A 26,070-nucleotide genomic window follows, 5' to 3' on the forward strand; every position below is an offset into this window, starting at 1 on the left:
TTTTTCAAATTCGGCTTTTGAAATCCCTTGTTCAGATTTACTGTAGTGACACAAAGTGACCACACGAGGCAGCAGTAGACCAGCAGCTCCTGTGTCCCCGTGATGTTAAAATCACTGGTTTTCTCTATGGGCTTTGGTGTGGGAGAGTAAAACGTCAGTTTCCTGTTGGAAAACATCTGTCTCACAGTGAAGATAAAGACGTGAACAAGACGTTCGTAAATTCTTTAGTTAAACTCCACACTGAAAAAAAACCAGATTAAAGTAAACACTCAAAGTCGTCGTCGTAATAGTTTGCAATTCATTTAATAATAACTTCAATATCAATCGTTGCAGCTCCAGAATATCATCAGTTATCGACTTCCTGTCTGATAACCAATCGCCGTGACAACAGTGAACTCCCGTTTTTACATTTCCCACATCGCGAAAACGACACCGTGACGATGACGCTGATTATGGAGAATAAAGCAGAGTCAATAAAGTTTTAATGGAAAAAGAAAAAAAAACAGACAGAAAACAAACTAAATATAAACATGTTCATGGTTTTGTTTTTTCCCCCTAATTTTTATTTTTCCATAAACAGAAGAAAAAAAAAAAGAGGCAGCGTGACCTTCCCCCCCTGTGATAAAGTGCAAGAGAAAAGGAGGCGGGACCAGTTTCTGTTTTATTTAGGGGAGGGGGGAGGGGCGTGTGGTGGTGGTGGTGGTGGTGGTGGGGGGGGGCGGGGACAATGGGGGGCGGAGTCACTCTCCTGAGCGACAGCAAGCTCTGAAGCCGCACTGAAGGTTCTGACAGCCGCTCGCCGTGTCTGCGTGAGGACCTGCACACACACACACACACACACACACACACACACACAGAGAGAGGGACAGAGACGCCACACAGTGGTCAGTTAATGAACTGCAGGCACGCGACAGCACCAGTGAAGAAGCCGATACTGACCTTTGACCTGAGCAGCTGTGACACAGTGAGATTAGCCATGTTTTGTTTAGAATTAGGATTTTTTTTTTTTACTTTTTCTATAATGGACGATGTTAAAGGGACAGTTCATATTTTTGAAGGCAAAAAGAAATAGAATATTCTTATCGTTTATATAGATAAATGGAAGACTCGGTTTAAGTCTACGATGTCTTTATCTTCACTGTTGGACAGACTTTAACAACAGGAAACTGAAGTTTGTAAACCACTCACTCTCCCACACCAAACCCCATAGAGAAAATCAGTGATTTTAACATCACAGGGACACAGGAGCTTCTGGTCTACTGCTGCCTCGTGTGGTCACTTTGTGTCACTGAGGTGACTCTGAACATGGGATTTTAAAAGCCGAATTCACTAAAATCAGTCATTGTAAGTTAGTGATGGAGGCAGCAGTGGATCGACAACTCCTGTGTGCTGTGGTGTTAAAGTCTTGTAAAATCACTGAATTTCTCTATGGGCTTTGGTGTGGGAGAGTGAGTGGTTTAACAAACCAGTTTTACACGAGGAAACAAAAACTGATTTACATCACTTAACACAAGGCTCGTAAAATCTTAAGAACACATTCACGTCTTCATCTCACTTTTCCAACAGGAAACGGAAGTTTTTTGAAACCACTCACTCTCCCACACCAAACCCCATAGAGAAAATTAGTGATTTTAGCATCACAGAGACACAGGAGTTCACAGGAGTTCACAGGAGTTGTTGATCCACTGCTGCCTCCATCACTAACTTACAATGTCTGATTGACATTTAAACCAGTGACACAAAGTGACCACACGAGGCAGCAGTAGACCAGCAGCTCCTGTGTCTCTGTGATGCTGATTTTCTCTATGGGCTTTGGTGTGGGGAGAGTGAGTGTTTTTTTTAACTTTCCTGTCTCACAGTGAGATAAATGACATATTCTAAAGATATCGTAGAAGTAAGAACATGTAGAATGTATTAGGTGAGCCCTTGTGTTGTGTGTTGTGTTGTGTGTGTGTGTGTGTCTCCATGTGTTACCATCGATGTTGTCGCAGTAATAGAAGTGTTCGTCGTTGAGGGAGGGACAGGCCGACACCAGCTCCTGCAGCCCCACCTCTGTGATGAAGAGGCAGCCCGACAGGTTCAGATGCTCCAGCAGGGGGAGCCCTCCACGCTGAGACAGAGCCCTGAGTGAACACACACACACACACACACACACACACACAATAAAACATCAAGACAGCAACATAATCAGAAAAGCCGAGGTCATAAACCGTGGAGACGTGACTGTGTGCTCGTCCACGGTCAAACAGCTGAGTCATGAGGAGCTAACTGAGACGACACTGTAGCACCGTCTTCGCGAGACTCTCGTCAAATAAACCAGCGCTGCAACGATCCATCCATTATTAAATCACTTAATGAATTCATTCAAGTGCTTGAATCCCCTTGTTGTCCATAAAATATCAAAGAAATGTGGCTCAGTTTTTCCCCAAACCTCGCACGTAAAATGCAGCTCAAGTGTTTTACGATGCAAAATTGACATAAATAAATAAAACAAATAGGGCTGCAAAGATTAATCCATTATTAAATTGAGTCTAATTTTTTTTCTGCTTCTTGAATGTGAATATTTTCATGTTTCTGTCATTTTTCAGCTTCTTAAATGTGAATATGTTCATGTTTCTGTCATTTTTCAGCTTCTTAAATGTGAATATGTTTATGTTTCTGTCATTTATCAGCTTCTTAAATGTGAATATCTTCGTGTTTCTGTCACTTTTCAGCTTCTTAAATGTGAATATTTTCACGTTTCTGTCATTTTTCAGCTTCTTAAATGTGAATATTTTCATGTTTCTGTCATTTTTCAGCTTCTTAAATGTGAATATCTTTGTGTTTCTGTCACTTTTCAGCTTCTTAAATGTGAATATTTTCATGTTTCTGTCATTTTTCAGCTTCTTAAATGTGAATATTTTCATGTTTCTGTCATTTTTCAGCTTCTTAAATGAGAATATTTTCTACTTTCTGTCATTTTTCAGCTTCTTAAATGTGAATATTTTCACGCTTCTGTAATTTTTCAGCTTCTTAAATGTGAATATTTTCATGTTTCTGTCATTTTTCAGCTTCTTAAATGTGAATATTTTCGTGTTTCTGTCATTTTTCAGCTTCTTAAATGTGAATGTTTTCATGTTTCTGTCATTTATCAGCTGGTGGTTCAGAGACAGGACTGAGCTGTGGCAGAATATCGCGACGTAAAACTCGCTTATTCCGATGTTTCTTTTGTGGCAGTTTTCAGACTTAAATGCCACCAAAGATGCAGTGCACAAGGAAGCCAGTGGGTGGCAGCAGAGGGCTTATGCTGTGGTAGTAAATTCTGTTAAAGGACGTTGTTTTCGTTCAATTTAAGTGCAGTAAAAAAAAAAACATTCAGGTACTTTACCTCAATCCGGAATCCGTGACTTGGTAACATCCAGAGAGACTGAGGAATTTCAGCGAGCGTCTGGCCTCTGATTGGTCAGTCCTGTTCTCGGGCTCCACACACTGCACCTCTCCAAAGGAGGAGCATTTAGTCCGAAAGTGTGCAGCGGCGTTTCTGCCGGAGCCCGTCTCTAAAGTCCTGAGGGCGGCGTCTGTGGAGCAGCAGGTGGAGTGACCGCACAGCAGCTCTGCCGACACGGCGTACTGCTGCTGCTGCTGCAGGTAGGGGGCGTTTGACTCAGTCCTGTTCCTGCGCCTCCTCCTGCTGCAGGAGCACAAGCCTCCCACCAGCTGCGTCTCCTCCACAAAGCTCTCCGCGCCGCGCCGGCTCCACTCGGCGGCGTCCTCGATGTCGGCCAGGTCCGACGAGTCCAGGACCCAGACGTGCGCGGGCGTGCAGGCGGAGCTCCAGCGCCCGTCCCGCCGCTGCTTGAAAACCACGGCCTGCCGCTTGCGCCCCAGCGGGCGCAGGTGCCTCTCGTCCAGGAGCGCCAGCGCGGGGACGGTGGCGCTCTTCAGGAGCTTGGCTCGCCGCTCCGGGCGCTTGTCGAGGTCGCCCAGGCCGATGGACAGCTTCTTCAGGGTGTGATCGGTGAGCTTCTCGCACCCCGACAGGTCCAGGTGCTCCAGAGAGAGGCGAGCGCCGACAGAGGACCAGCTGGAAGACAGAGGACGGAAGGAAACGCAGAGGTGAGTACAAAATATAATGTCCACTGATAAATTAAGTTTGTAAACCACTCACTCTCCCACACCAAACCCCATAGAGAAAATCAGTGGTCTACTGCTGCCTCGTGTCACTGAGTTAAGTCTAAATTAAATATTTCAAAAGCCGAATAGACGAAAATAAGACATTTGAAGTTAGTGATGGAGGCAGCAGTGGATCAACAACTCCTGTGTGCTGTGATGTTAAAATCACTGTTTTTTTCTATGGGCTTTGGTGTGGGAGAGTGAGTGGTTTACAAACTTAAGTTTCCTGTTGTTAAAGTCTGTCTAATAAAGACGTGAACGTGTTCTTAAGACTTCGTAGACTTAAAGTGACATAGATTTTATTAGGCGAGTCTATTGTTTAGTGGCTAAAAATCAGTTTTTCTTCTCTCAAATCAACTCACACCAAACCCCATAGAGAAAATCAGTGATTTTTAGCACGCGGGGAAACGGGAGCTGCTGGTCTACTGCTGCCTCGTGTGGTCACTAAGGTAAATCTGAGCGTAGTCTTTCAAAAGCCGAAGTAATAAAATAAGACATTTGAACTTAGTGATGGAGGCAGCAGTGGATCAACAACTCCTGTGAACTCCTGTGTGCCGTGATGTTGAAATCACCAGTTTTCTCCTTGGGGTTTGGTATGGGAGAGTGAGTGGTTTTTTAACATGTTCTTAAAGATATCGTAGACAAACGTAGATTTCATGAGGCAACTCTTTCACTAACTATCTGGTTCCAATATTCACCTGTCAAAAGCAGAATCGGTAACATCGGTCTGGGTCAAATCCAGGTGAGTAATGTTGGGACAAAGTCTGAGGATTTGACGAACCTGGAAACAAAAAAACAGGGTCAACGACACACGGTCTCGCTTTTGGAGCCACGCACTCTGGCCGCGAAGAGTGAATGAATCGGACCGAGCCACGCACCATTTTACTGGAGACCGTTGAACTGTACGCCAGAACAATGGACTTGACGGACGTCCCCACGGCGGGCAGAAGGTTCTGGATGATCCCGTTCAGAAGGCGTTTCTCTCTGCGAGCCGCGCTGATGGCCAGAGAGGCCGGCGTGTGGCCCGACTCGTCTGACAGGACACAAGAAAGACTCCGTCTGATCATCTTCAGCAAACACGTAAAGGCTTAGGTGACTCGTGACGAGGCTGTTCTTGTTTTGACCAGCGCTGGGGCATGTTAACAGCGCTTACGCTAACGCATGACGAGAAAAAGACGCGCGCGACGTCATGTTTACGTGACGCGTGACTCCCCGATACGTTAAGGTACACGGGTATGCTGGTTATTTGTAGAGCTGCTCTTTTCCTTTAATAAACAGACCGCTCCAGTTCCACTGTAGGCGCGCTAACGGCGCTAAAGGGGCTAACTGCTGCGGCATGTAAACATGCCGTCACGCGTTTCTTTTTCCGGTCAGTCGTCATGGAAATGCGTTGTGCGTCAACTTTGACGGTCGTCACGGAAACGCGACATGCGTTAATGTGCGTCAACTTTAACGGTCGTCATGGAAACGCACCATGCGTTAATATGCGTTACCGGCGCCATTCGTTAATGTGCGTCAACTTTAACAGCTGTCATGGAAACGCACCAATGCGTTAATGTGCGTCAACTTTAATGGTTGTTAATGTGCGTCAATGTTAACGGTCGTCACGGAAACGGGTCATGCGTTTATGTGCGTCAACTTTAATGGTTGTTAATGTGCGTCCATGTTAGCAGCCGTCACGGAAACGCGTCATGCGTTAATGTGCGTCAACTTTGATGGTCGTCACGGAAACGCGCCATTCCTTAATGTGCGTCAACTTTAACGGTGGTCACGGAAATGCACCATGCGTTAATGTGCGTTACCGGCGTCATGCGATAATGTGCGTCAACTTAAACGGACGTCAAGGAAACGCACCATGCGTTAATGTGGGTTACCGACGTCATGCGCTCATGTGCGTCAACGTTAATGGTCGTCACGGAAACGCGCCGTGCGTTAATGTGCGTCAACTTTAACGGTCGTCATGGAAACGCACCATGCGTTAATATGCGTTACCGGCGCCATGCGTTAATGTGCGTCAACTTTAACAGCTGTCATGGAAACGCAGCAATGCGTTAATGTGCGTCAACTTTAAAGGTTGTTAATGTGCGTCAATGTTAACGGTCGTCACGGAAACGGGTCATGCGTTAATGTGCGTCAACTTTAACAGTCGTCACGGAAACGGGTCATGCGTTAATGTGCGTCAACTTTAACAGTCGTCACGGAAACGTGACATGCGTTAATGTGCGTCAACTTTAATGGTTGTTAATGTGCGTCCATGTTAGCGGCCGTCACGGAAACGCGTCATGCGTTAATGTGCGTCAACTTTGATGGTCATCACGGAAACGCGACGTGCGTTAATGTGCGTCAACTTTAACGGTGGTCACGGAAATGCACCATGCGTTAATGTGCGTTACCGGCGTCATGCGATAATGTGCGTCAACTTAAACGGACGTCAAGGAAACACACCATGCGTTAATGTGGGTTACCGACGTCATGCGTTCATGTGCGTCAACGTTAATGGTCGTCACGGAAACGCGCCGTGCGTTAATGTGCGTCAACTTTAACGGCCGTCATGGAAACGCGCCGTGCGTTAATGTGCGTCAACTTTAACGGTTGTCATGGAAACGCACCATGCGTTAATGTGCTTTACCGGCGTCATGCGCTAATGTGCGTCAACTTTAACGGCCGTCTTGAAAACGCACCATGCGTTAGCGTTGATGGCGTTAACGTGCCCAGCACTAGTTTTGACAGATCCTCATAACGTCACGTACCGTCGAGACACGCCCACCAACAAGCGTGACGGCGTCGTGCGTGCGCGTAACAAAAAAAACCCTTACCGGACTCGTCGACGTCGGCGTCCTCGTCCCACTCCTGATACGCCCGGCCCTCGTTCTCCCGACTTTTCACCCACTCGTCGTCAGGCTCCTGGTCTAGCTCCCCCGGTGGGCCGCTGCAGTAATCGCCTGCGGGGAGAGTAAGCAACGGTGACGTTTTTTTGAAATGACTCGCGATCGGTTGCGATGTCGGTATTTACCTCTGGCCCAGCGTACGGGGTGCAGGTGCCTCCACAGAGAACCGGTCACAGCCAGTTCTGACCACGAGCTGCACACCTGACTGCAGCGACACAGGTCCTGAGGACTCAGGTAGCGGAAGAGTCTCAGGAGGATTTCTGTGGGCAGCTGGCAGATGTGGGCGCAGGAGGAGTCGCTGCTTTTCTTTTCCAGTTCTTTCAAAAAAACACAAGCGAGTCAGGGAAAATAAACGGCTCGCCCACATTCATCGTCAACAACGTTCATCGTCGACTGTGAAAATGCTTGAGGATTACAACCAGCTTCACACACAAGGACACGTTTGAAAGATAACACGGCTTAGTTAGGGTCAGTTATCAGAGTTCATTCAAGTCGAGCTTTAACTAACGATTCATTTCTCGATGAATCGAGTGAATCGTATGGTCCAGAAAATGTTAAGTAAGCGTATACGCTCTCGAGTGCTTCGAGAGCGTATACGGCCGTCATGTAGAGCTACATGACCGCCGGCAATGAAAATAGTAGCACGCTCCACCGGTAGAATTGTCAACATGTGGCGTAGGTTAGCACGTTCGTTAAGCTCGCTGCGCTAATTTGCATATCGTGATGTCCCAAATATTGCACGTTCACGTGTAGCTGGGAGCTAGGGGAATTGCGATTTTGCCCTTTTAATCAACCCTCAATGTCGAAGTGTGTTGGCTTGTTATACATCCAAAGGACCGTTGAGCTTTGAACACTAATGTCAGAAACCAAGTGACCATTTATGAAAGCAGCTAGCTAACTAGCTAGCTAGCGGCTATTTGCCGAGTGCTTCGAGAGCGTATGCCCGTCATGTAGAGCTACATGACCGCCGGCAACGAAAATATTAGCACGCTCCACCGGTAGAATCGTCAACATGTGGCATAGGTTAGCACGTTCGTTAAGGTCGCTGCGCTAATTTGCATATAGTGATGTCCCAAATATTGCGCGTTCACGTGTAGCTGGGAGCTAGGGGAATTGTGATTAAGTCAACGAGGGGGAATTTACGGTTGAGGGCACTCCAAACCAAGTGGAAATTTTAAGGGGGAGGTATTGGGACGGGGCCGAAGTGTTGTTGATGCTCTGAAAATCAGGATATGAATACGTTTGTGATGCTTAAATACTTCTTTTAACAAGCTAGAAAAGAGCATTTTCTGCATGATTGTGTGTGTGTGACTGACCGTGGTCGGTCTTCTCGTGGTCGGTGTATTTGAAGGCTTTCTGCAGCTCGGCCTGACGCCACAGACTGAAGCCCTTCAGGACCTCGGCAGCACAGTCCCACTGCTGCTGACTGCAGTGCTGAGCGATCACCTGCTTCTTGATGTCCTTCAGCTCCTCGTAGGTGAAGTACTCCATCAGCATGGGCTGAAACACCTGCACACACACAAGCTCCTCACCTTTATCTCCACACTTCACACTTCCAGCAGGTGTTTTATTGAGTAAATAAATGAATCCATGTGTTCACCTCTTCCTCTTCCTTCATGTGGGGCAGGAAGTCCTGCGTGAACGCCTCCAGTCGCTCCTTCAGCTGCTGCACATAGTTCAGCTGCTCACATTCACTCTAAAGAGGGAAAACGCCAGTGTTTTAAACCTCTACTCCTGGACATACTGCACATTTGATCAATGAGTCACTGCTTCAATTCATGCACGTGTTATTTAATAATTATTTATAATCCTCACGGTGGCCCCCCACATAAAAATCTCCCACAACCTAACTGTTAAGAACGATCTCTTTCACCAAAATAGACTATTAACACAGTCTAAGCACGGCTGTGTTTACATCAGGACAATGAAAGTTCATCTTTAATTAAGAGAACAATAACTCGACCTCTATCGAACACTTCAATCCTTTTATTTCTGCCTTTGTTTAAGTCGTTTTTACGCCACAGATTTGTGACAAAAACACATTTCTTTACGATAAATAAATCCGTATTTAGATTTAGCCCCGGTGGTGGCATATGGGAAAAAAAAATCCCATTTCTAGCTTATATTACACAGTCTTTTTTACTTTTTCATTGTTTTTGGCTATTTTTATTCACAATATTCATCAGTATTATCCCTATAATAGAGCGTAGAGTCATTTGGTCCCATGTTGATGATACTACAACATCTTTTTGGAAAGAATAACAAACCTTTATCATAATTTCTATGCACTTCTTATCAAGTCACACATTATATTATATTCTGTATATTTCATTCACTTGTACTTGTATTGTTTTGTACCTTTCAGCATGTTGCATAATACGCTGTTCAGGCAGGTTAGCTATGCTAGTTACTATAATACGACTATTAACAAGCGTAAACTTGTTATTATTTTAATGTTTGACGCCATATTAACTGCCGTTTTGCGGCGTTAGCGGCGCGCCGTTCGTGTTTCCTAAATCCGCCGCGGTTTCTCGGTTTCTGCGTGTTAGCGCGCCAGCTGCCGTTAGCTAGTCCGCGGGGCCGTGACGCCACGTCTTAAATCGACCGTGCATCAAGTGCATCATCATAGGGCGTAACAACCTTTGTTTTAAAGATTTTTGGCACTTTTTCTATTGAGAATATTAGCTAACATTAGCTAATATTTCATATTTATGGGAATACTTTTTCTGTTGTGTAACCTACAGGAGTCTTGGGAGACACTAAGACACCTCCCGAACTCTGTATGATAATTACCGACCTTTACAATTAGCCTGTACATATGAAAAATAACAATTTAGGAGTCTACGGTTGGTTAACGTGGTCGTTATCCTAATCACAGTGTTACTGCACCTACCGAGGAACAAGCAGCAGTTGCGGTTTCTAGCTAATTTCCACCCCGCCGCGCCGCGTCAGTAAAGCCTGCAATTTTTTTTGGCAACACCTAACACGTTTAAACGACGATTCGAACACGACGGGATGTTTACCTTGACGCTGTGCAGTCCCTTCTCAAAGAGCGACAGCATCTCGGAGAGCTTGTTGCCCGCGTGCACGTTGTAGACGGTGCAGCAGCGCTGCTGCAGCAGGCCGATGATGCACTCGTTCTCGATCTGCTCGTGCATCTTGAACTCCTTGAAGGTGGCGCACAGCGACTGCAGGAAGGAGCGGAAGTCGCTGTTGTTGGAGAAGTTGGTTTTGGAGAGCTGCGGGGGAAAAAGGAGAGCGCAGTGGGAGTCGGAACATTGTAGGGATAAACATCAGACAATTAGTTTGGTGGAGGTTTGAGCCAAAGATAATACTAGATTCAAATTATAAGTTAAACTGTCGATCGTTTCCTTGATTTGTTTGGGCCATAAAATGTCAATAAACGTTGATCAGTGTTTCCCATAAAACCCCAGAATGATGATTTTGATTAATTTATATTTTTTATATGGAGCAATAAAAAAACTTTTTAAATGAAAATCCCAGTATAAATTTGTCATGTTGGGACTCACTCATAGATAAACGAATCATTACAACACAATTCTATGAATGCTATTTAAAACATAAACACATGAGCTTAGCGCTAAGATATTCAGCTCACTATTCAGCAATTCTTTTTTTATATTTTTTTTTTTACATTTGGCTGTTAAAACAAAATAAAATGTATTTGTAGTTTATATCTTGTACATGTTTATACACATTGTACACAAGATAATACACTGTTATTACACTTATCAATGTGGTGTGAGCACATTATAATATTCTGTATACGTCATTCAGTGTAATTGTATTTTTCTGCCTCTCTATATATTCTTTTTAGTTTCATATTTGTCATTTTTGTGTGTTTTAAAGAGCATTTAATCCCATTAAAACCTTTAGAAAGTGCGAACACTTTAAGCGTGTTGCATAATACGCTGTTCAGGCAGGTTAGTTGTGCTAGTTGCGACTATTAACAAGCGTAAACTTGATATTATTTGAATCAATAACCTCGTGTTTAACGCCGAATTAATTCCCTTTTTTGTGGCGTTAATGTCGCACTGTTCGTGTTCGCAAACCACCGCCGTTTCTCGGTTTCTGCGTCTGCTTCGCGCAACACAAGCTAGCTGGTTAGCACGCTAGCTGCCGTTAGCTCGTCCGTGGGGCCGTAACGTCACGTCTTAAATCGACCGTAAAAATAATAATAATAATATTTGTTTTTTTAAAACACGCAGTCGGTAATAATTCGTACGCACCTTTTCGCAGTATAACCCCACCAGCTGCTTCATGCGCCAGTGTGGTCCGGTGAAAACATCCACCTCATCCGGGAAAGGAGCCATGTTTTGTCCGCACTCCACGGCCCGAGTCAGTGCGTCATCTGCGGCTGCTGCTGCGATACTAAACAACCAGGGGGCGTGCGTACGTGCGTACGTGCGTGTGCGCGTACGTGCGCTGCGTGCGTGACCAGGAGCGTTACGTAATCGGCGTAAAAGTCTGCGCTGACGTGCAGGTACTCAGGTGCGTGGAAATACACGTAAATAAACGCAAACAAATGTACTATTACACATTTCCTTTATTCCAGCACATTTTACTTTTTCATTTTGTTGGTTTGATGTTTGTTTTTCAATGTGTGGATGAGATTATGAGCCTCTAAAATGACTCATTTCATAATTAAACATCAGTTTTATATATATATATTAATAAGTGTAGTATATATATATATATATATATATATTTATAAAATAGGCCAAAACCATGCAAGAAACAACAAAAGTGAACTCTATTTTTGTGTTTTAATTTCTTGTATTTTGTCAAATAAATAGATTTGTTATCTATGTTTCACCCAGTTATTGTAATTATATTAATAATAGTACACTTTAAATAGCATATTATATAGTTTTTCTAAACAGATTTTTTTTAAATTGTACTGTGTAGAGTTACATCAAACACAAAATAAGATAGAAAACCTTAAACCTGCAAGATAAACATGCATGAGATAAAAAAGAATAATAATACTGATAATAGTAAATTGTTTGTATTTCACAGTATGAATACGCAATCTAAACTATATAATAATATAGCATATTTTTAAACTGTAAAGTTCTGTACAGTAGAGCACTTTTATTATTATTAAAATAAATAAATAGTGTTGTTTTTTTTATGATTCATTGTGTGTTTTTCTTCTATTTCATATAAAAATGCAAATTAAATACATTTCAAAAAATAGAAATTAAATTTTTTATTTTTTTCCTATTCTTTTCTGAAGAAAAAGAAACATTTTGAGCCATTATTTTGAAACTCAGTGAGGTGCAGTGAAGCTCGCTCTCGTGCTCGTACTCGTGTTCGTGCTCGTGCCTGTGGTTGCTAAGGTACGACAGGAAACGTCCACAGCAACTGCCCCGTTAGAGAGGGCGGGGCCTAGACCCGGCAGGGAGTTGACTGACGTCTGTGTGAACCAGTCGGCGAGCGGGAAATACGAAGCTGACCAATGAGAGCGCAGCAGAGGAAGCAGCGACGTTAGATAGAGCGAGGCAGGGAGCTTTCTGGGAGAAAAGAGAGATTGACACACTAATGGTGAGAAAACACACACTTTTACACGATTAACACACTTTAACACACACGCGCGTACACATGTCAGTGGCTTAATTTAATTCTCTGTGTGTTCACTCGCGCGGTTTATATTTTATTTACGACACTTCGCCGTTTTCGTCTTAACTAATCTGTATCGGTAACGTTAGCAACCTTTGCTAGCGCGAGTAATGTGTGTGTGTGTGCTTGTTTTTTTAGCATGATGGAGCTAATAACATTGACTGTGTGTTAGCTACACCAGCTACACACATCACATGTTCATCTTATTGATTAATCTATTGATAATTTACTAATCGCCCTTTTTAAACGAACAAACAAACATTTTCTGTGATTTCAGCCTCTTAATTTGTAAACGAATGATCTCTTTTATGCCAATAAAGTGAGTGTTTTTGATTTGTGCACAAAACCAAACATTTGAGGACATCATAATAAAAAAAAAAGTCAGATATTTAGCAAACGTTTTCACATTTTAAGGAACAAACAAAGGTAAATTTACTACATTTGTAACATTTTGTCTCTGTTAACGTCAAAATGACTGTAAATGTACAACCGATTACTAAATTAACCTTAATTTGACTAATAAATCTTAAACTGTAAATGTGTTTTGGTTTATTTGCCTCTTTTATGCCAATAATATTAATATTTTTGTGGACAAAACCAAGCATTTGAGGACATCGTCATTTTGGGATTTGGGAAAAAAAAAACATTTGACAAAATTTGACTCAACCAAACAAAGGTTAATTAATATATTTGAAAATGAATATTTAGTTGACGTTCTATGTTCGCGTCATATTGGCTGTAAATATACAATCGATTTCTAAATTAATCTTAATATTTGCTGTGATTTAATGTTCCAAACATTTGTGGACATCATCATTTTGGTATTTGATCGAATATTTTACAAAATTTGACATATTTTATGAACCAATCGAAGGTAAATCAATGCATTTGTAAAAGTAATAGTTAGTGGAGGCTCTACAGCCATGATAGCATCAAAATGACTGTAAATATACAATCATTTACTAAATTAATGTTAATATTTGACTTTAAAATCTTAAATGGTCTGGTTTCTTTGCTGCTTAATGCCTGTAACGTGAATATTTGAGATTTTTAATTTACGTAAAGCAAGCGTCTGTGATTTTTCAGCTTCTTAAATGTGAATATTCTTTGGTTTCTTTGCTCCATACAACAAAGAAAAATCATTAAAACTGAATCATAAATCATCACTGACGTCACTCATGACGATTTTGCCGGTTTTGACGGTTTTGCAGACCCAGCATGAGGAGACGACCACGTTCTCACTAACATGGAAAAGTACGACAAGGTGAAGAAAATCGGCGAAGGTTCCTTTGGAAAGGCCATCCTCGTCAAATCCAAACAAGATGGACGTCACTATGTCATCAAGGAGATCGGCATCTCTGGAGTAAGCTGCTTTCAGACCACTGTTAGAGTTCATGTAGTTCTGTTTACGTTAACGTTAACGTTACGTTACGTTAAGTAGTTTTCCTGCCATTTTAACGTCAACTTTGTCGAAGCGCTTGACGTAGAGAAAATCCTCTGACAACTTTTCATCATTAACTTTTCTAGAACATATGGACCGAGTTTGACTCGGCTAGCTCAAACATGCTAGGACAACACGTTTGTTCAAATGCGTAGACTAGCCATTTTTGTTTTTCCAAGATGGCCGACTTCTGGGTGGGCGGAGCTAATGGAAGTACATTAGAAATTATTTTGTTTGGAATCATGAGAGCAACAAGTGTACCAAGTTTGGTTTTGATAGTAGTTGTTTTAGTAGTAGTTGTTTTATTAGTTGATTTACCGGTAGTTTTGTTAGTAGTAGTGTTTTGATAGCCGTTTAGTAGTAGTTTGTGTGGTAGTTTTACTGATAGTTAAGTTGTTTAGTAGTAGTAGTTTTGGGAGTAGTTTAGTAGTTGTTTTAGTTGTGTTTTACTAGTAGTTTTCGTAGTAGTTTTGCTATTAGTTTAGTTGTAGTTTTGTTAGTAGTAGTGTTTTGTTAGTCATTTAGTAGTAGTTTTAGAAGTAGTTTGTGGTAGTTTTAGAAGTACTGATTAAGTTGTTTTAGTAGTAGTACCACAATTTCGGAGAAAAATAATAATCTCAACAGGAACAATAGGACGTATGGACTGAGTTTGATTCGGCTAGCTCAAACATGCTAGGACAACAAGTTTGTTCAAATGCGTAGATGAGCCATTTTTGTTTTTCCAAAATGGCCGACTTCTGGGTGGGCGGAGCTAATGGAAGTACATTAGAAATTATTTTATTTCGAATCATGAGAGCAACAAGTGTACCAAGTTTGGTTTTGGTAGTAGTTGTTTTAGTAGTAGTTTTCTATTAGTTTAGTAGTTGTTTTTAGTAGTTTTACTGGTAGATATGTTAGTAGTTTAGCAGTGTTGGTAGTAGTTTTTGTAGTAGTTGATCTACCGGTAGTTTTGTTGGTAGTAGTGTTTTGATAGCCGTTTAGTAGTAGTTTGTGTGGTAGTTTTACTGATCGTTAAGATCGTTTAGGAGTAGTTTAGTAGTTGTTGTGTTTTGGTAGTTGTTGTAGTTTAGTTGTGTTTTGGCAGTTGTTTTAGTTGTTTTACTGGTAGTTTAGTAGTTTTCGTAGTAGTTTTGCTATAGTTTAGTTGTAGTTTTTTTAGTAGTAGTGTTTTGATAGTCATTTAGTAATAGTTTGTGTGGTAGTTTTAGTAGTAGTACGTCGTACCACTCTCCCAAGTTTGGTTCAAATCGGAACAACTACGTACGACTTAGAGACGATAGGAAAAAATCTAGAATTTAACGCAATTTTGGCCACTTTTTCTCGAGTCAAAAATTCCCAAAGAATTCCTCAAGAAACTTTGGAGTAAGCCTGACACACTCGCCAAATTTCGTCCCCATCCGACAACTTGTGTCTGACCATGTCCTGACTTCTGGGGGCGCTATAGAGCCCGTGCATTTCCATTCCACCATCACATTTCTCACCGGCCCGACCTTCGTGCCAAATTTCAAGAGTTTTTAGTCACGCTAATCTCCTCAAAAATGAACGCAATTTTGGAGAAAAATAATAATCTTAACAGGAACAATGGGACGTATGGACCGAGTTTTCGTTTTTTTCTAAAATGGCCGACTTCTGGGTGTAAAAATAGCATTTAACGCAATTTTGGCCACTTTATCTCGCGTCAAAAATGCCGAAAAAATTCTTTAAGAAACTTTGGAGTAAGCCTGACACACTCGCCAAATTTCAACGTACGGGTTCAAACTAACGGCTGCAACTATCGCATTTTTCGCCGACCCGACCTCCGTGCCAAATTTCAAGAGTTTTTATGCGCGTTAACCCTCTCGAAAATGAGCGTAGCCTCGGAGAAAAATAATCCCTGTTGTCTTTTACTTCTAATTTGCGCAGATGCCAGACAGAGAGAGACAGGAGTCTCGCAAAGAAGTCGCTCTTCTGGCCAAAATGAGTCACCCCAACATCGTCCAGTACAAGGCGTCTTTTGAAGGTAACGCGGATCCTCATCATGATGATGATGATGATGATGATGATGATGATGACGGTGTTTAATGTGCCTGTGCTTCCTGTTTTCAGAGGGCGGCTGTCTCTATATTGTGATGGATTACTGTGAAGGTGGAGATTTGTTCAAGAAGATCAACTCTCAGAAAGGAGTTCTGTTCACAGAGGAGCAGGTGAGGTTCACACTCGTCACGCAGCCTTTACGGACGCATTGGTTTGATTTATATTGACCTTGTACATCAATATTAAACGACGTTCGCTCTTTGTAGATCCTGGACTGGTTCGTGCAGATTTGCCTGGCACTGAAACACGTTCACGACCGCAAAATCCTGCACCGTGACATCAAATCACAGGTGATTGATCGCTTCGTCGTCCGTCACGTCACATCGAGTTAGCCTTTTTTTCGTCATTTATCACGAATAAAAACAAAATGAAAATGTAATGTCTGCACAGAATATATTTCTGACCAAAGACGGGACCGTGCAACTCGGGGACTTTGGAATTGCGCGGGTGCTGAACAGGTTCGTACGACGTCACGGTGAATAAATCAATCTGCAGTTTATTTGTGAAAAGTTCTTAAATATATTAACGTTTTATTCGTTTATTTTTTTCTCCTCTGCTTTTGCAGCACCGTAGAACTGGCGAGAACGTGCATCGGAACGCCTTATTACCTGTCGCCAGAGATCTGCGAAAACAAACCGTACAACAACAAGAGGTAACGACAACCTTTCGCCTTTGTGTCTCGCTCGTTTACATAGGCCAAAATTCCAATTCCTGTTGAGTTGAGGCCATGGTTACAGATGACTTTTTTGTTTGTCTTGGTCGATAACATCTTCACACCAAGTTTCGGGAAATTCGGTGGAACTCGATGAATGCCAAAGTCATAGGGCACTTCCTGTTTGCAGGGTGCAAATCGCCAAAATTCAAAATGGCCGACTTCCTGTTGAGTTGAGGCCCGAGTTACGGTCGACTTTTTTGTTGGTCTTGGGCGATAACATCTTCCCACCAAGTTTCGGTAAAATACGGTGGAACTCGATGTATGCCGAAGTCATAGGGCACTTCCTGTTTGTAGGGTGCAAATTGCCAAAATGGACGCCAAAATTAAAAATGGCTGACTTCCTGTTGAGTTGAGGCCATGGTTACGGTCGACTTTTTTCTTCGTCTTGATCTATAACATCTTCCCGCCAAGTTTCGGGAAATTCGGTGGAACTCAATTTTGCCTCTGTTTTCACCTTAGAGGGGCGCTGTAGAGCCAAGAGTTCAATAGATTTTATGCACGTTAACCACCTCAAAAAGGACCGGGAAAAGGATGAGAATATTTAGGGCCCTCAATAATAACAGGGTGTGATGAATGAATATTTAATAGTGGAGCAGAGGTCAAACACTCGCGTGGGAGTCGTCTCGTCGATGCAAAGGTGTCGCGTCTCTTGTTTTTATCGAGTGAACCTGCTCGTGTGCAGCTGCAGCACAAATCGATTTTCCTTTTCCTTTACAAGTCTTTTACATTTGCAGGTAATTTAATCCACTTTAGTGAAGTGGAGTCCGTTAATTCCCTTTATGTTGAATAAGTGGTTGTGTTATTGTCCCTCTGTCTCTCTGCAGTGATGTTTGGGCCCTGGGCTGCGTCCTGTATGAAATGTGCACCCTGAAACATGCAGTAAGTGTGTCCACACTGTGTGTGTGTGTGAGAGAGAGTTTACTCTGATAATTATATATATATATTTATATATAATTGAACTGTAAGACAGTTAGTGAAGCTCCGCCTCCTCTAAAACATGTCCTGTGTTGTTTTTACATTTCCCTACTAAACGTGTGCTAGAACTCCATCATAACACTGTCTCACTCAGAATAAGATGAGTTTTCTGTAGTGTTGTTGTTTAACTGCTAGTTTAGTAGTTTTGGTATTAGTTTAGTAGTAGTTTTAGTAATGTTTTGGTATTAGTTTAGTAATTGTTTTAGTTGTGTTTTGTTAGTTGCTTTACTAGCAATTTTGTGATTAGTTTAGTTGTAGTTTTGGTTGTTGTTTTAGTAGTGTTTTGATAGTAGTAGTAGTAGTAGTTGTTTTACTCGTAGTTTTCGCGACCTGTTTTTGTAGTGCTGATAGTAGTTTGACAGGTAGATATGTTAGTAGTTTAGGAGTGTTGGTAGTAGTTTTTTTAGTTGATTTACTGGTAGTTTTGTTAGTAGTGGTGTTTTGATGGTAGTTTTAGTAGTTGTTTTGCTGATAGTTTGGTTGTTTTAGTAGTAGTTGTTTTGGTATGAGTCCAGTAGTTGTTTTAGTTGTGTTTTGTTAGTTGTTTTAGTAGTAGCTTTGATAGTAGTTTAGTAGTTGTAGTATGCTTTTAGTAGTTGTTTTACTGGTACTTAAGTAGTTTTGTTGTAGTTTTAGTAGCGTTGATAGTAGTTTTGTTGTAGGAGGCTTTGAGTAGTTGTTTTACTAGTAGTTTAGAAGTTTAGGTTGTAGTTGTTTTCATAGTAGTTTTGCTATTAGTTTAGTTATTGTTGTTTTAGTAGTTTTACTGGTAGATATGTTAGTAGTTTAGGAGTGTTGGTAGTAGTTTTTTTTAGTTGATTTACTGGTAGTTTTGTTAGTAGTGGTGTTTTGATGGTAGTTTTAGTAGTTGTTTTGCTGATAGTTTGGTTGTTTTAGTAGTCGTTTGTGTGGTAGTTTTAGTAGTCTTTTTACTGATAGTTAAGTTGTTTTAGTAGTAGTTGTTTTGGTATGAGTCCAGTAGTTGTTTTAGTTGTGTTTTGTTAGTTGTTTTAGTAGTAGCTTTGATAGTAGTTTAGTAGTTGTAGTATGCTTTTAGTAGTTGTTTTACTGGTACTTAAGTAGTTTTGTTGTAGTTTTAGTAGCGTTGATAGTAGTTTTGTTGTAGGAGGCTTTTAGTAGTTGTTTTACTAGTAGTTTAGAAGTTTAGGTAGTAGTTGTTTTCATAGTAGTTTTGCTATTAGTTTAGTTATTGTTGTTTTAGTAGTTTTACTGGTAGATATGTTAGTAGTTTAGCAGTGTTGGTACTAGTTTTATGGTAGTTGTTTTATTAGTTGATTTACTGCTTGTTTTATTGGTAGTAGTGTTTTGATAGTAGTTTAGTAGATTGTGTAATACTTTTAGTAGTTATGTTACTGGTAGTTTAGTTGTTTTAGTAGTAGTTTGTGTGGTAGTTTTAGTAGTTGTTTTACTGAGAGTTAAGTTTTAGTAGTAGTTTAAGTACTGGTTTTACTGGTAGTTTTGTTCGTAGTTATTTAGTATTATTTAGTAGTAGATTGTGTAATCATTTTAGTAGTTATTTTTGCTGGTAGTTTAGTTGTAGTTTAAGTAGTTTTACTGATAATTCAGTAGTTTTAGCAGTAGTTTAAGTAGTTATTTTACTGGTAGTTTTGTTCATCGTTTAATAGTAGTGTTGGTAGCTGGTCTTTAGTAGTTGTTTTGCTGGTAGTTTTGTTCATAGTTTAGTGGTAGTTTTAGCGGTAGTTTGTGTAATAGTTTTAGTAGTTATTTTACTGGTAGTTTTGTTCATAGTTTAGTGGTAGTTTGTGTAATAGTTTTAGTAGTTTTTTGCTGGTAGTTTAGTTGTTTTAGTTGTAGTTTAAGTAGTTTTTTTACTGATAATTAAGTAGTTTTAGTAATAGTTTTAGTTATTTTACTGGTAGTTTTGTTCATAGTTTAGTGGTAGTTTTAGTAGTAGTTTGTGTAATAGTTTAAGTAGTTTTTTTAACTGGTAGTTTTGTTCATAGTTTATTGGTAGTTTGTGTAGTAGTTTTAGTAGTTTTTTTGCTGGTAGTTTAGATGTTTTAGTTGTAGTTTAAGTAATTTTTTTTTTTTTACTAATAATGAAGTAGTTTGTGTAATAGTTTTAGTAGTTATTTTACTGGTAGTTTTGGTCATAGTTTTACTGGTAGTTTATTGGTGTCTGTGTACTTGGCTAACACACCCCTTTGTGTGTGTGTTGTGTGTGCGTCAGTTTGAGGCTGGTAACATGAAGAACCTGGTTCTGAAGATCATCCGCGGCTCCTATCCTCCCGTCTCTGTTCACTACTCCCAGGAGCTGCGCTCTCTGGTGGCGCTGCTGTTCAAACGCAGCCCGCGCGAGCGTCCGTCCGTCAGCGGCGTCCTGGAAAAACCCTTCCTGTCGCACAGGATAGAGAGGTTCCTCACGCCACAGGTGACCTCGCGTCTTCTTGTCTCCGTCAGAGTTTTCAGACTGAACCGCGCTCTGTAACTCTCTGTTTTCAAACTCGTTACAGCTCATCGCTCAGGAATTCCGCCATACTTTTCTTCACAAGCAGCCTAAAGCCAGCGCGTTGCCCGGGCAACCAGGTGAGACAAATACTCTTAACTTAAGTTTTATGGAAAAAGAAGACGTTTACAGCCACTTTTAGACTGTAATGTTCCTTAAAGAGGAATTCTGTGAATTTTCAGCTTCTTAAATGTGAATATTTTCACGTTTCTGTCATTTTTAAGCTTCTTAAATGTGAATATTTTCATGTTTCTGTCATTTTTCAGCTTCTTAAATGTGAATATTTTCACATTTTTGTCAATTTTTCAGCTTCTTAAATGTGAATATTTTCACGTTTCTGTCATTTTTCAGCTTCTTAAATGTGAATATTTTCACGTTTCTGTCATTTTTCGGCTTCTTAAATGTGAATATTTTCAAATTTCTGTCATTTTTCAGCTTCTTAAATGTGAATATTTTCACGTTTCTGTCATTTTTCGGCTTCTTAAATGTGAATATTTTCACGTTTCTGTCATTTTTCAGCTTCTTAAATGTGAATATTTTCACGTTTCTGTCATTTTTCAGCTTCTTAAATGTGAATATTTTCACATTTCTGTCATTTTTCAGCTTCTTAAATGTGAATATTTTCACGTTTCTGTCATTTTTCAGCTTCTTAAATGTGAATATTTTCACGTTTCTGTCATTTTTCAGCTTCTTAAATGTGAATATTTTCACGTTTCTGTCATTTTTCAGCTTCTTAAATGTGAATATTTTCACGTTTCTGTCATTTTTCAGCTTCTTAAATGTGAATATTTTCACGTTTCTGTCATTTTTCAGCTTCTTAAATGTGAATATTTTCACGTTTCTGTCATTTTTCAGCTTCTTAAATGTGAATATTTTCACGTTTCTGTCATTTTTCAGCTTCTTAAATGTGAATATTTTAACGTTTCTGTCATTTTTCAGCTTCTTAAATGTGAATATTTTCAAATTTCTGTCATTTTTCAGCTTCTTAAATGTGAATATTTTCACGTTTCTGTCATTTTTCAGCTTCTTAAATGTGAATATTTTCACGTTTCTGTCATTTTTCAGCTTCTTAAATGTGAATATTTTCAAATTTCTGTCATTTTTCAGCTTCTTAAATGTGAATATTTTCACGTTTCTGTCATTTTTCAGCTTCTTAAATGTGAATATTTTCAAATTTCTGTCATTTTTCAGCTTCTTAAATGTGAATATTTTCACGTTTCTGTCATTTTTCGGCTTCTTAAATGTGAATATTTTCACGTTTCTGTCATTTTTAAGCTTCTTAAATGTGAATATTTTCATGTTTCTGTCATTTTTCAGCTTCTTAAATGTGAATATTTTCACATTTTTGTCAATTTTTCAGCTTCTTAAATGTGAATATTTTCACGTTTCTGTCATTTTTCAGCTTCTTAAATGTGAATATTTTCACGTTTCTGTCATTTTTCGGCTTCTTAAATGTGAATATTTTCAAATTTCTGTCATTTTTCAGCTTCTTAAATGTGAATATTTTCACGTTTCTGTCATTTTTCGGCTTCTTAAATGTGAATATTTTCACGTTTCTGTCATTTTTCAGCTTCTTAAATGTGAATATTTTCACGTTTCTGTCATTTTTCAGCTTCTTAAATGTGAATATTTTCACATTTCTGTCATTTTTCAGCTTCTTAAATGTGAATATTTTCACGTTTCTGTCATTTTTCAGCTTCTTAAATGTGAATATTTTCACGTTTCTGTCATTTTTCAGCTTCTTAAATGTGAATATTTTCACGTTTCTGTCATTTTTCAGCTTCTTAAATGTGAATATTTTCACGTTTCTGTCATTTTTCAGCTTCTTAAATGTGAATATTTTCACGTTTCTGTCATTTTTCAGCTTCTTAAATGTGAATATTTTCACGTTTCTGTCATTTTTCAGCTTCTTAAATGTGAATATTTTCACGTTTCTGTCATTTTTCAGCTTCTTAAATGTGAATATTTTAACGTTTCTGTCATTTTTCAGCTTCTTAAATGTGAATATTTTCAAATTTCTGTCATTTTTCAGCTTCTTAAATGTGAATATTTTCACGTTTCTGTCATTTTTCAGCTTCTTAAATGTGAATATTTTCACGTTTCTGTCATTTTTCAGCTTCTTAAATGTGAATATTTTCAAATTTCTGTCATTTTTCAGCTTCTTAAATGTGAATATTTTCACGTTTCTGTCATTTTTCGGCTTCTTAAATGTGAATATTTTCACGTTTCTGTCATTTTTCAGCTTCTTAAATGTGAATATTTTCACGTTTCTGTCATTTTTCAGCTTCTTAAATGTGAATATTTTCATGTTTCTGTCATTTTTCAGCTCCTTAAATGACTTTTATTTCTGTTTACTTGTGTTTTCTTTTGTTTGATCAGTCAAACGTCCGGCCCCTGGCTTCACGCCTCTAACTCCAGCCCAGAAAATCACCAAACCAGCCGCCAAGTACGGAGTGCCTTTAATCGTGAGGAAGGTGTCGGACGGCGCCGCCAAGAAGAAGGATCCCGCGGAGAGGAATCCAGCTGTGAAACATAAAGCGGTCAGTACACGTTTATTTAGATTTCTTTGTGTGGTTCCACTCTTGGAATGTTGTGATATTATTACAATTCTGCGATATAGTGAAGCGTATCATCTGCATATAAAAGAACAATGATGATAAAAGAGGCTGGAAAATGACTCTGACTTGACACTAAACAATGTGATTTAGCTAAATTAGCCATTAAATGATAACATGAGAGAATTAAAAGACGTGAACAGTGTTATTTCGTACTTTTTTTTTTTTACATTTTAAAGCATTTTCTCCTGTTTCTTGCTCATTTTGAAAGCTAGTGATGTCAGATGTCTGCTCTTATTGTGAAATTTAAACCAGTGTAGAACAAACACGATCAGCGGTTGTTTGTTTGTTTGTTTGTGTTAAAAGAAGTGGAGTTTTAAATTGAAATTGTGTTTGAATTAACGAGGCCTGAACTATTTCAGGGTAAAATATCTAATTGCGGTTTTAGGGGAGTTCTAATGTTTTAGGTTCAGTTATTTTGCTGGTAGTGTTAGTTGTTTTAGTGGTAGTTTGGTTGTTTTAGTAGTAGTTTAAGAACTGTTCCTAGTTTAGTAGTAGTTTGTGTAATAGTTTTAGTAGTTATTTTACTGGTAGTTTTGTTCGTAGTTTGTGTCATAGTTCTAGTAGTTATTTTGCTGGTAGTTTAGTTGTTTTAGTAGTAGTTTGTTTGGTAGTTTTAGTAGTAGTTTGTGTAATAGTTCTAGTAGTTATTTTGCTGGTAGTTTGTGTAATAGTTTCAGTAGTTATTTTACTGGTAGTTTAGTTTTAGTCATAGTTTGTGTAGTAGTTTAAGTAGTTATTTTACTGGTAGTTGTGTTCGTAGTTTAGTAGTAGTTTTAGTAATAGTTTTAGTAGTTATTTTGCTGGTAGTTTAGTTGTTTTTTTATATATATATATTTGTGTTTAGTAGTAGTTTGTTTGGTAGTTTTAGTAGTAGTTTGTGTAAAAGTTCTAGTAGTTATTTTGCTGGTAGTTTATGAAATAGTTTCAGTAGTTATTTTACTGGTAGTTTAGTTGTTTTAGTCATAGTTTTAGTAGTTATTTTGCTGGTAGTTTAGTTGTTTTTTTATATATTTGTGTTTAGTTGTAGTTGGTGTGGTAGATTTGGTAGTTGTTTTACTGATAGTTGTTTTAGTGGTAGTTTGGTTGTTTAAGAAGTTATTTTACTGGTTGTTTTGTTAGTAGTTTAATAGTAGATTGTGTAATAATTTTAGTAGTTGTGTTGCTGGTAGTTTTGTTCGTAGTAGTTTGTCATAGTTCTAATAGTTATTTTGCTGGTAGTTTAGTTGTTTAGTAGTAGTTTGTGTGGTAGTTTTGTTGTTTTAGTAGTAGTTTGTGTGGTAGTTTTAGTAGTAGTTTGTGTAATAGTTCTAGTATTTATTTTGCTGTTAGTTTGTGTAATAGTTTTAGTAGTTATTTTACTGGTAGTTTTGTTCGTAGTTCAGTAATAGTCTGTGTAATAGTTCTAGTAGTTATGTTATTTTGCTGGTAGTTCAGTTGTTTAACCATAGTTTTTGTGGTAGTTTTAGTAGTAGTTTGAGTCGTTATTTTACTGGTAGTTGTGTTTGTAGTTTAGTAGTAGTTTTAGTAGTTATTTTGGTAAACTGGTAGTTTAGTTTTTTATATATATTTTGTGTTTAGTTGTTTTAGTAGTAGTTTGTGTGGTATATTTAGCAGTAGTTGTTTTAGTAGTTCATTTACTGGTAGTTTTGTTTCGTAGTTTGGTAGTAGTGTTGGTAATTGGTCTTTAGTAGCTGTATTACTGGTAGTTTGGTAGCTTATTTTAAAGTTAAAGTTCACTGTGATGGTGCGTTACTCATACGTGCGTGTTTGTATTTAGCATCTTTAACCCTTCGTGTTTGCGCAGGTGCATCCTTGGTTAATTTCTGCAAGAATAATACACAACTCCTTATATGGACATCCTGTGGGTGTGTGTTTATAGGTCACACCTTCAGGCTTTAAAAAAATCCAAGTTATGGTTCAGTTTATGACGCAAGTTTGTTCATAAAAATGAGCCAAGCCAACTTAAAAATGTAATATTTTGAGTGAATAAAAAACAGTAATTTCATCAGATTGCCTATAGATTGTGCTCTATATGGCACATTCATTCAAACTTGTGACCTCTGAGGCCACTCCCCTTTGTTTGTATGTGTGTGTTGGTAACCTCTGAAGCATCATATGTCGCTCAGGCTCCTCTCCCTGCAGCCTTCAAAAGAAGAGAGGACGAGGAGGAGAGGAAGAAACACCAGGTACAGCTGAGAGAACCATACAGTACAACTTTAACTCTGTTTTCTTCCCGTTCCCTCTTCTCTCTCCACACACACACACACACACACACACACACACACACAAACACACATGAAGACGTGAATGTGTGTCTTCCACCATTTTTGATTTCTCTCCCTCTGTCGTCATTGCTTGATTCACTTGTTGGACGTGTTCTTCGATCTTTCCCTCCTCAGTCCTGCTGCTGCCTCTGGATCCTTTTCTTGAAAGGATAAATCAATAAATAACCCTCTTTGTTTGTTTGTTTGTTTGTTTGTTTTTCATTTCACATGCTTTTGCCTCGTGCTGCAGGACGGCATCAGGAAGAAACGACTGGAGCTGATAGAGAGGGAGAGGAAGCAGAGAGAGCAGGTGATCACATGTGATTGATTTGTTTGAATCTGAAGATGATGATGTTCCTGGTGAAAGCAGAGCAAATATCCTACCTTATATGATTTTCAGATGTTTTCATCCAATATTTGATTTTGCACTTAATCAAACTTTGCATAAGTTGGGTTGGATCCAGTGAGATGAGAGTGAACGTTTTCTCTCTGTCGTCTTCAGATGTTCCTGGTGAAAGCAGAGCAAATCAAGAGATATGAAAAGGAAAAGGTGAGAGAGTTAAATTTGATGATTTCTCTTCTCTTAATCTTCATGATTTGACTCTTACGAGCATTTGAAAGGCTCATCCTACCTTACCTGCCAACCCTACTTATCCTACCTTACCTTCCCTACTTATTCTACCTTATACTCTACCTTACCAACCCCACTCATCCTACATTATCTACCTCCCCTTCTTTACCGACCTTATACCCTACTTTACCTGCCAACCCCACTTATCCGACCTTACCTACCTTATTTATCCTACCTTATAC

The 26,070-nt window shown here is 39.5% G+C and overlaps 2 protein-coding genes across 2 annotated transcripts in view; one reads left to right on the top strand and one right to left on the bottom strand.

Moving 5' to 3' along the window:
• Window positions 1-339: 339 nt before the first annotated feature.
• On the bottom strand, window positions 340-11,398 carry fbxl5 (F-box and leucine-rich repeat protein 5). Its single transcript, XM_083887695.1, has 11 exons — window positions 11,291-11,398; window positions 10,064-10,279; window positions 8,641-8,736; window positions 8,357-8,549; window positions 7,166-7,357; window positions 6,969-7,094; window positions 5,031-5,185; window positions 4,851-4,933; window positions 3,368-4,063; window positions 1,975-2,123; window positions 340-817 (listed from the first exon to the last, which is right to left on the bottom strand). The coding sequence occupies exons 1-11, from the start codon at window positions 11,372-11,374 to the stop codon at window positions 741-743; spliced, it is 2,067 nt and encodes a 688-aa protein (XP_083743821.1). The 5' UTR covers window positions 11,375-11,398; the 3' UTR covers window positions 340-740.
• A 2,531-nt stretch (window positions 11,399-13,929) lies between these two features.
• Window positions 13,930-26,070, top strand: part of nek1 (NIMA-related kinase 1) — a gene marked incomplete at its 5' end in the record, with an annotated part of 31,712 nt that continues 19,571 nt past the window's right edge. The window contains 13 exons of the mRNA XM_083888335.1: window positions 13,930-14,046; window positions 16,027-16,123; window positions 16,210-16,307; window positions 16,404-16,487; window positions 16,588-16,655; window positions 16,763-16,849; window positions 17,737-17,791; window positions 20,100-20,300; window positions 20,383-20,455; window positions 22,755-22,915; window positions 25,120-25,179; window positions 25,508-25,567; window positions 25,760-25,807. Of these exons, the coding sequence (XP_083744461.1) occupies window positions 13,930-14,046; window positions 16,027-16,123; window positions 16,210-16,307; window positions 16,404-16,487; window positions 16,588-16,655; window positions 16,763-16,849; window positions 17,737-17,791; window positions 20,100-20,300; window positions 20,383-20,455; window positions 22,755-22,915; window positions 25,120-25,179; window positions 25,508-25,567; window positions 25,760-25,807 (1,209 nt within the window). The remainder of the gene's footprint in view (window positions 14,047-16,026; window positions 16,124-16,209; window positions 16,308-16,403; window positions 16,488-16,587; window positions 16,656-16,762; window positions 16,850-17,736; window positions 17,792-20,099; window positions 20,301-20,382; window positions 20,456-22,754; window positions 22,916-25,119; window positions 25,180-25,507; window positions 25,568-25,759; window positions 25,808-26,070) is intronic.

This window comes from Microchirus variegatus (genome assembly GCF_963457635.1).
Source record: "Microchirus variegatus genome assembly, chromosome: 4".
NCBI lineage: Eukaryota > Metazoa > Chordata > Actinopteri > Pleuronectiformes > Soleidae > Microchirus > Microchirus variegatus.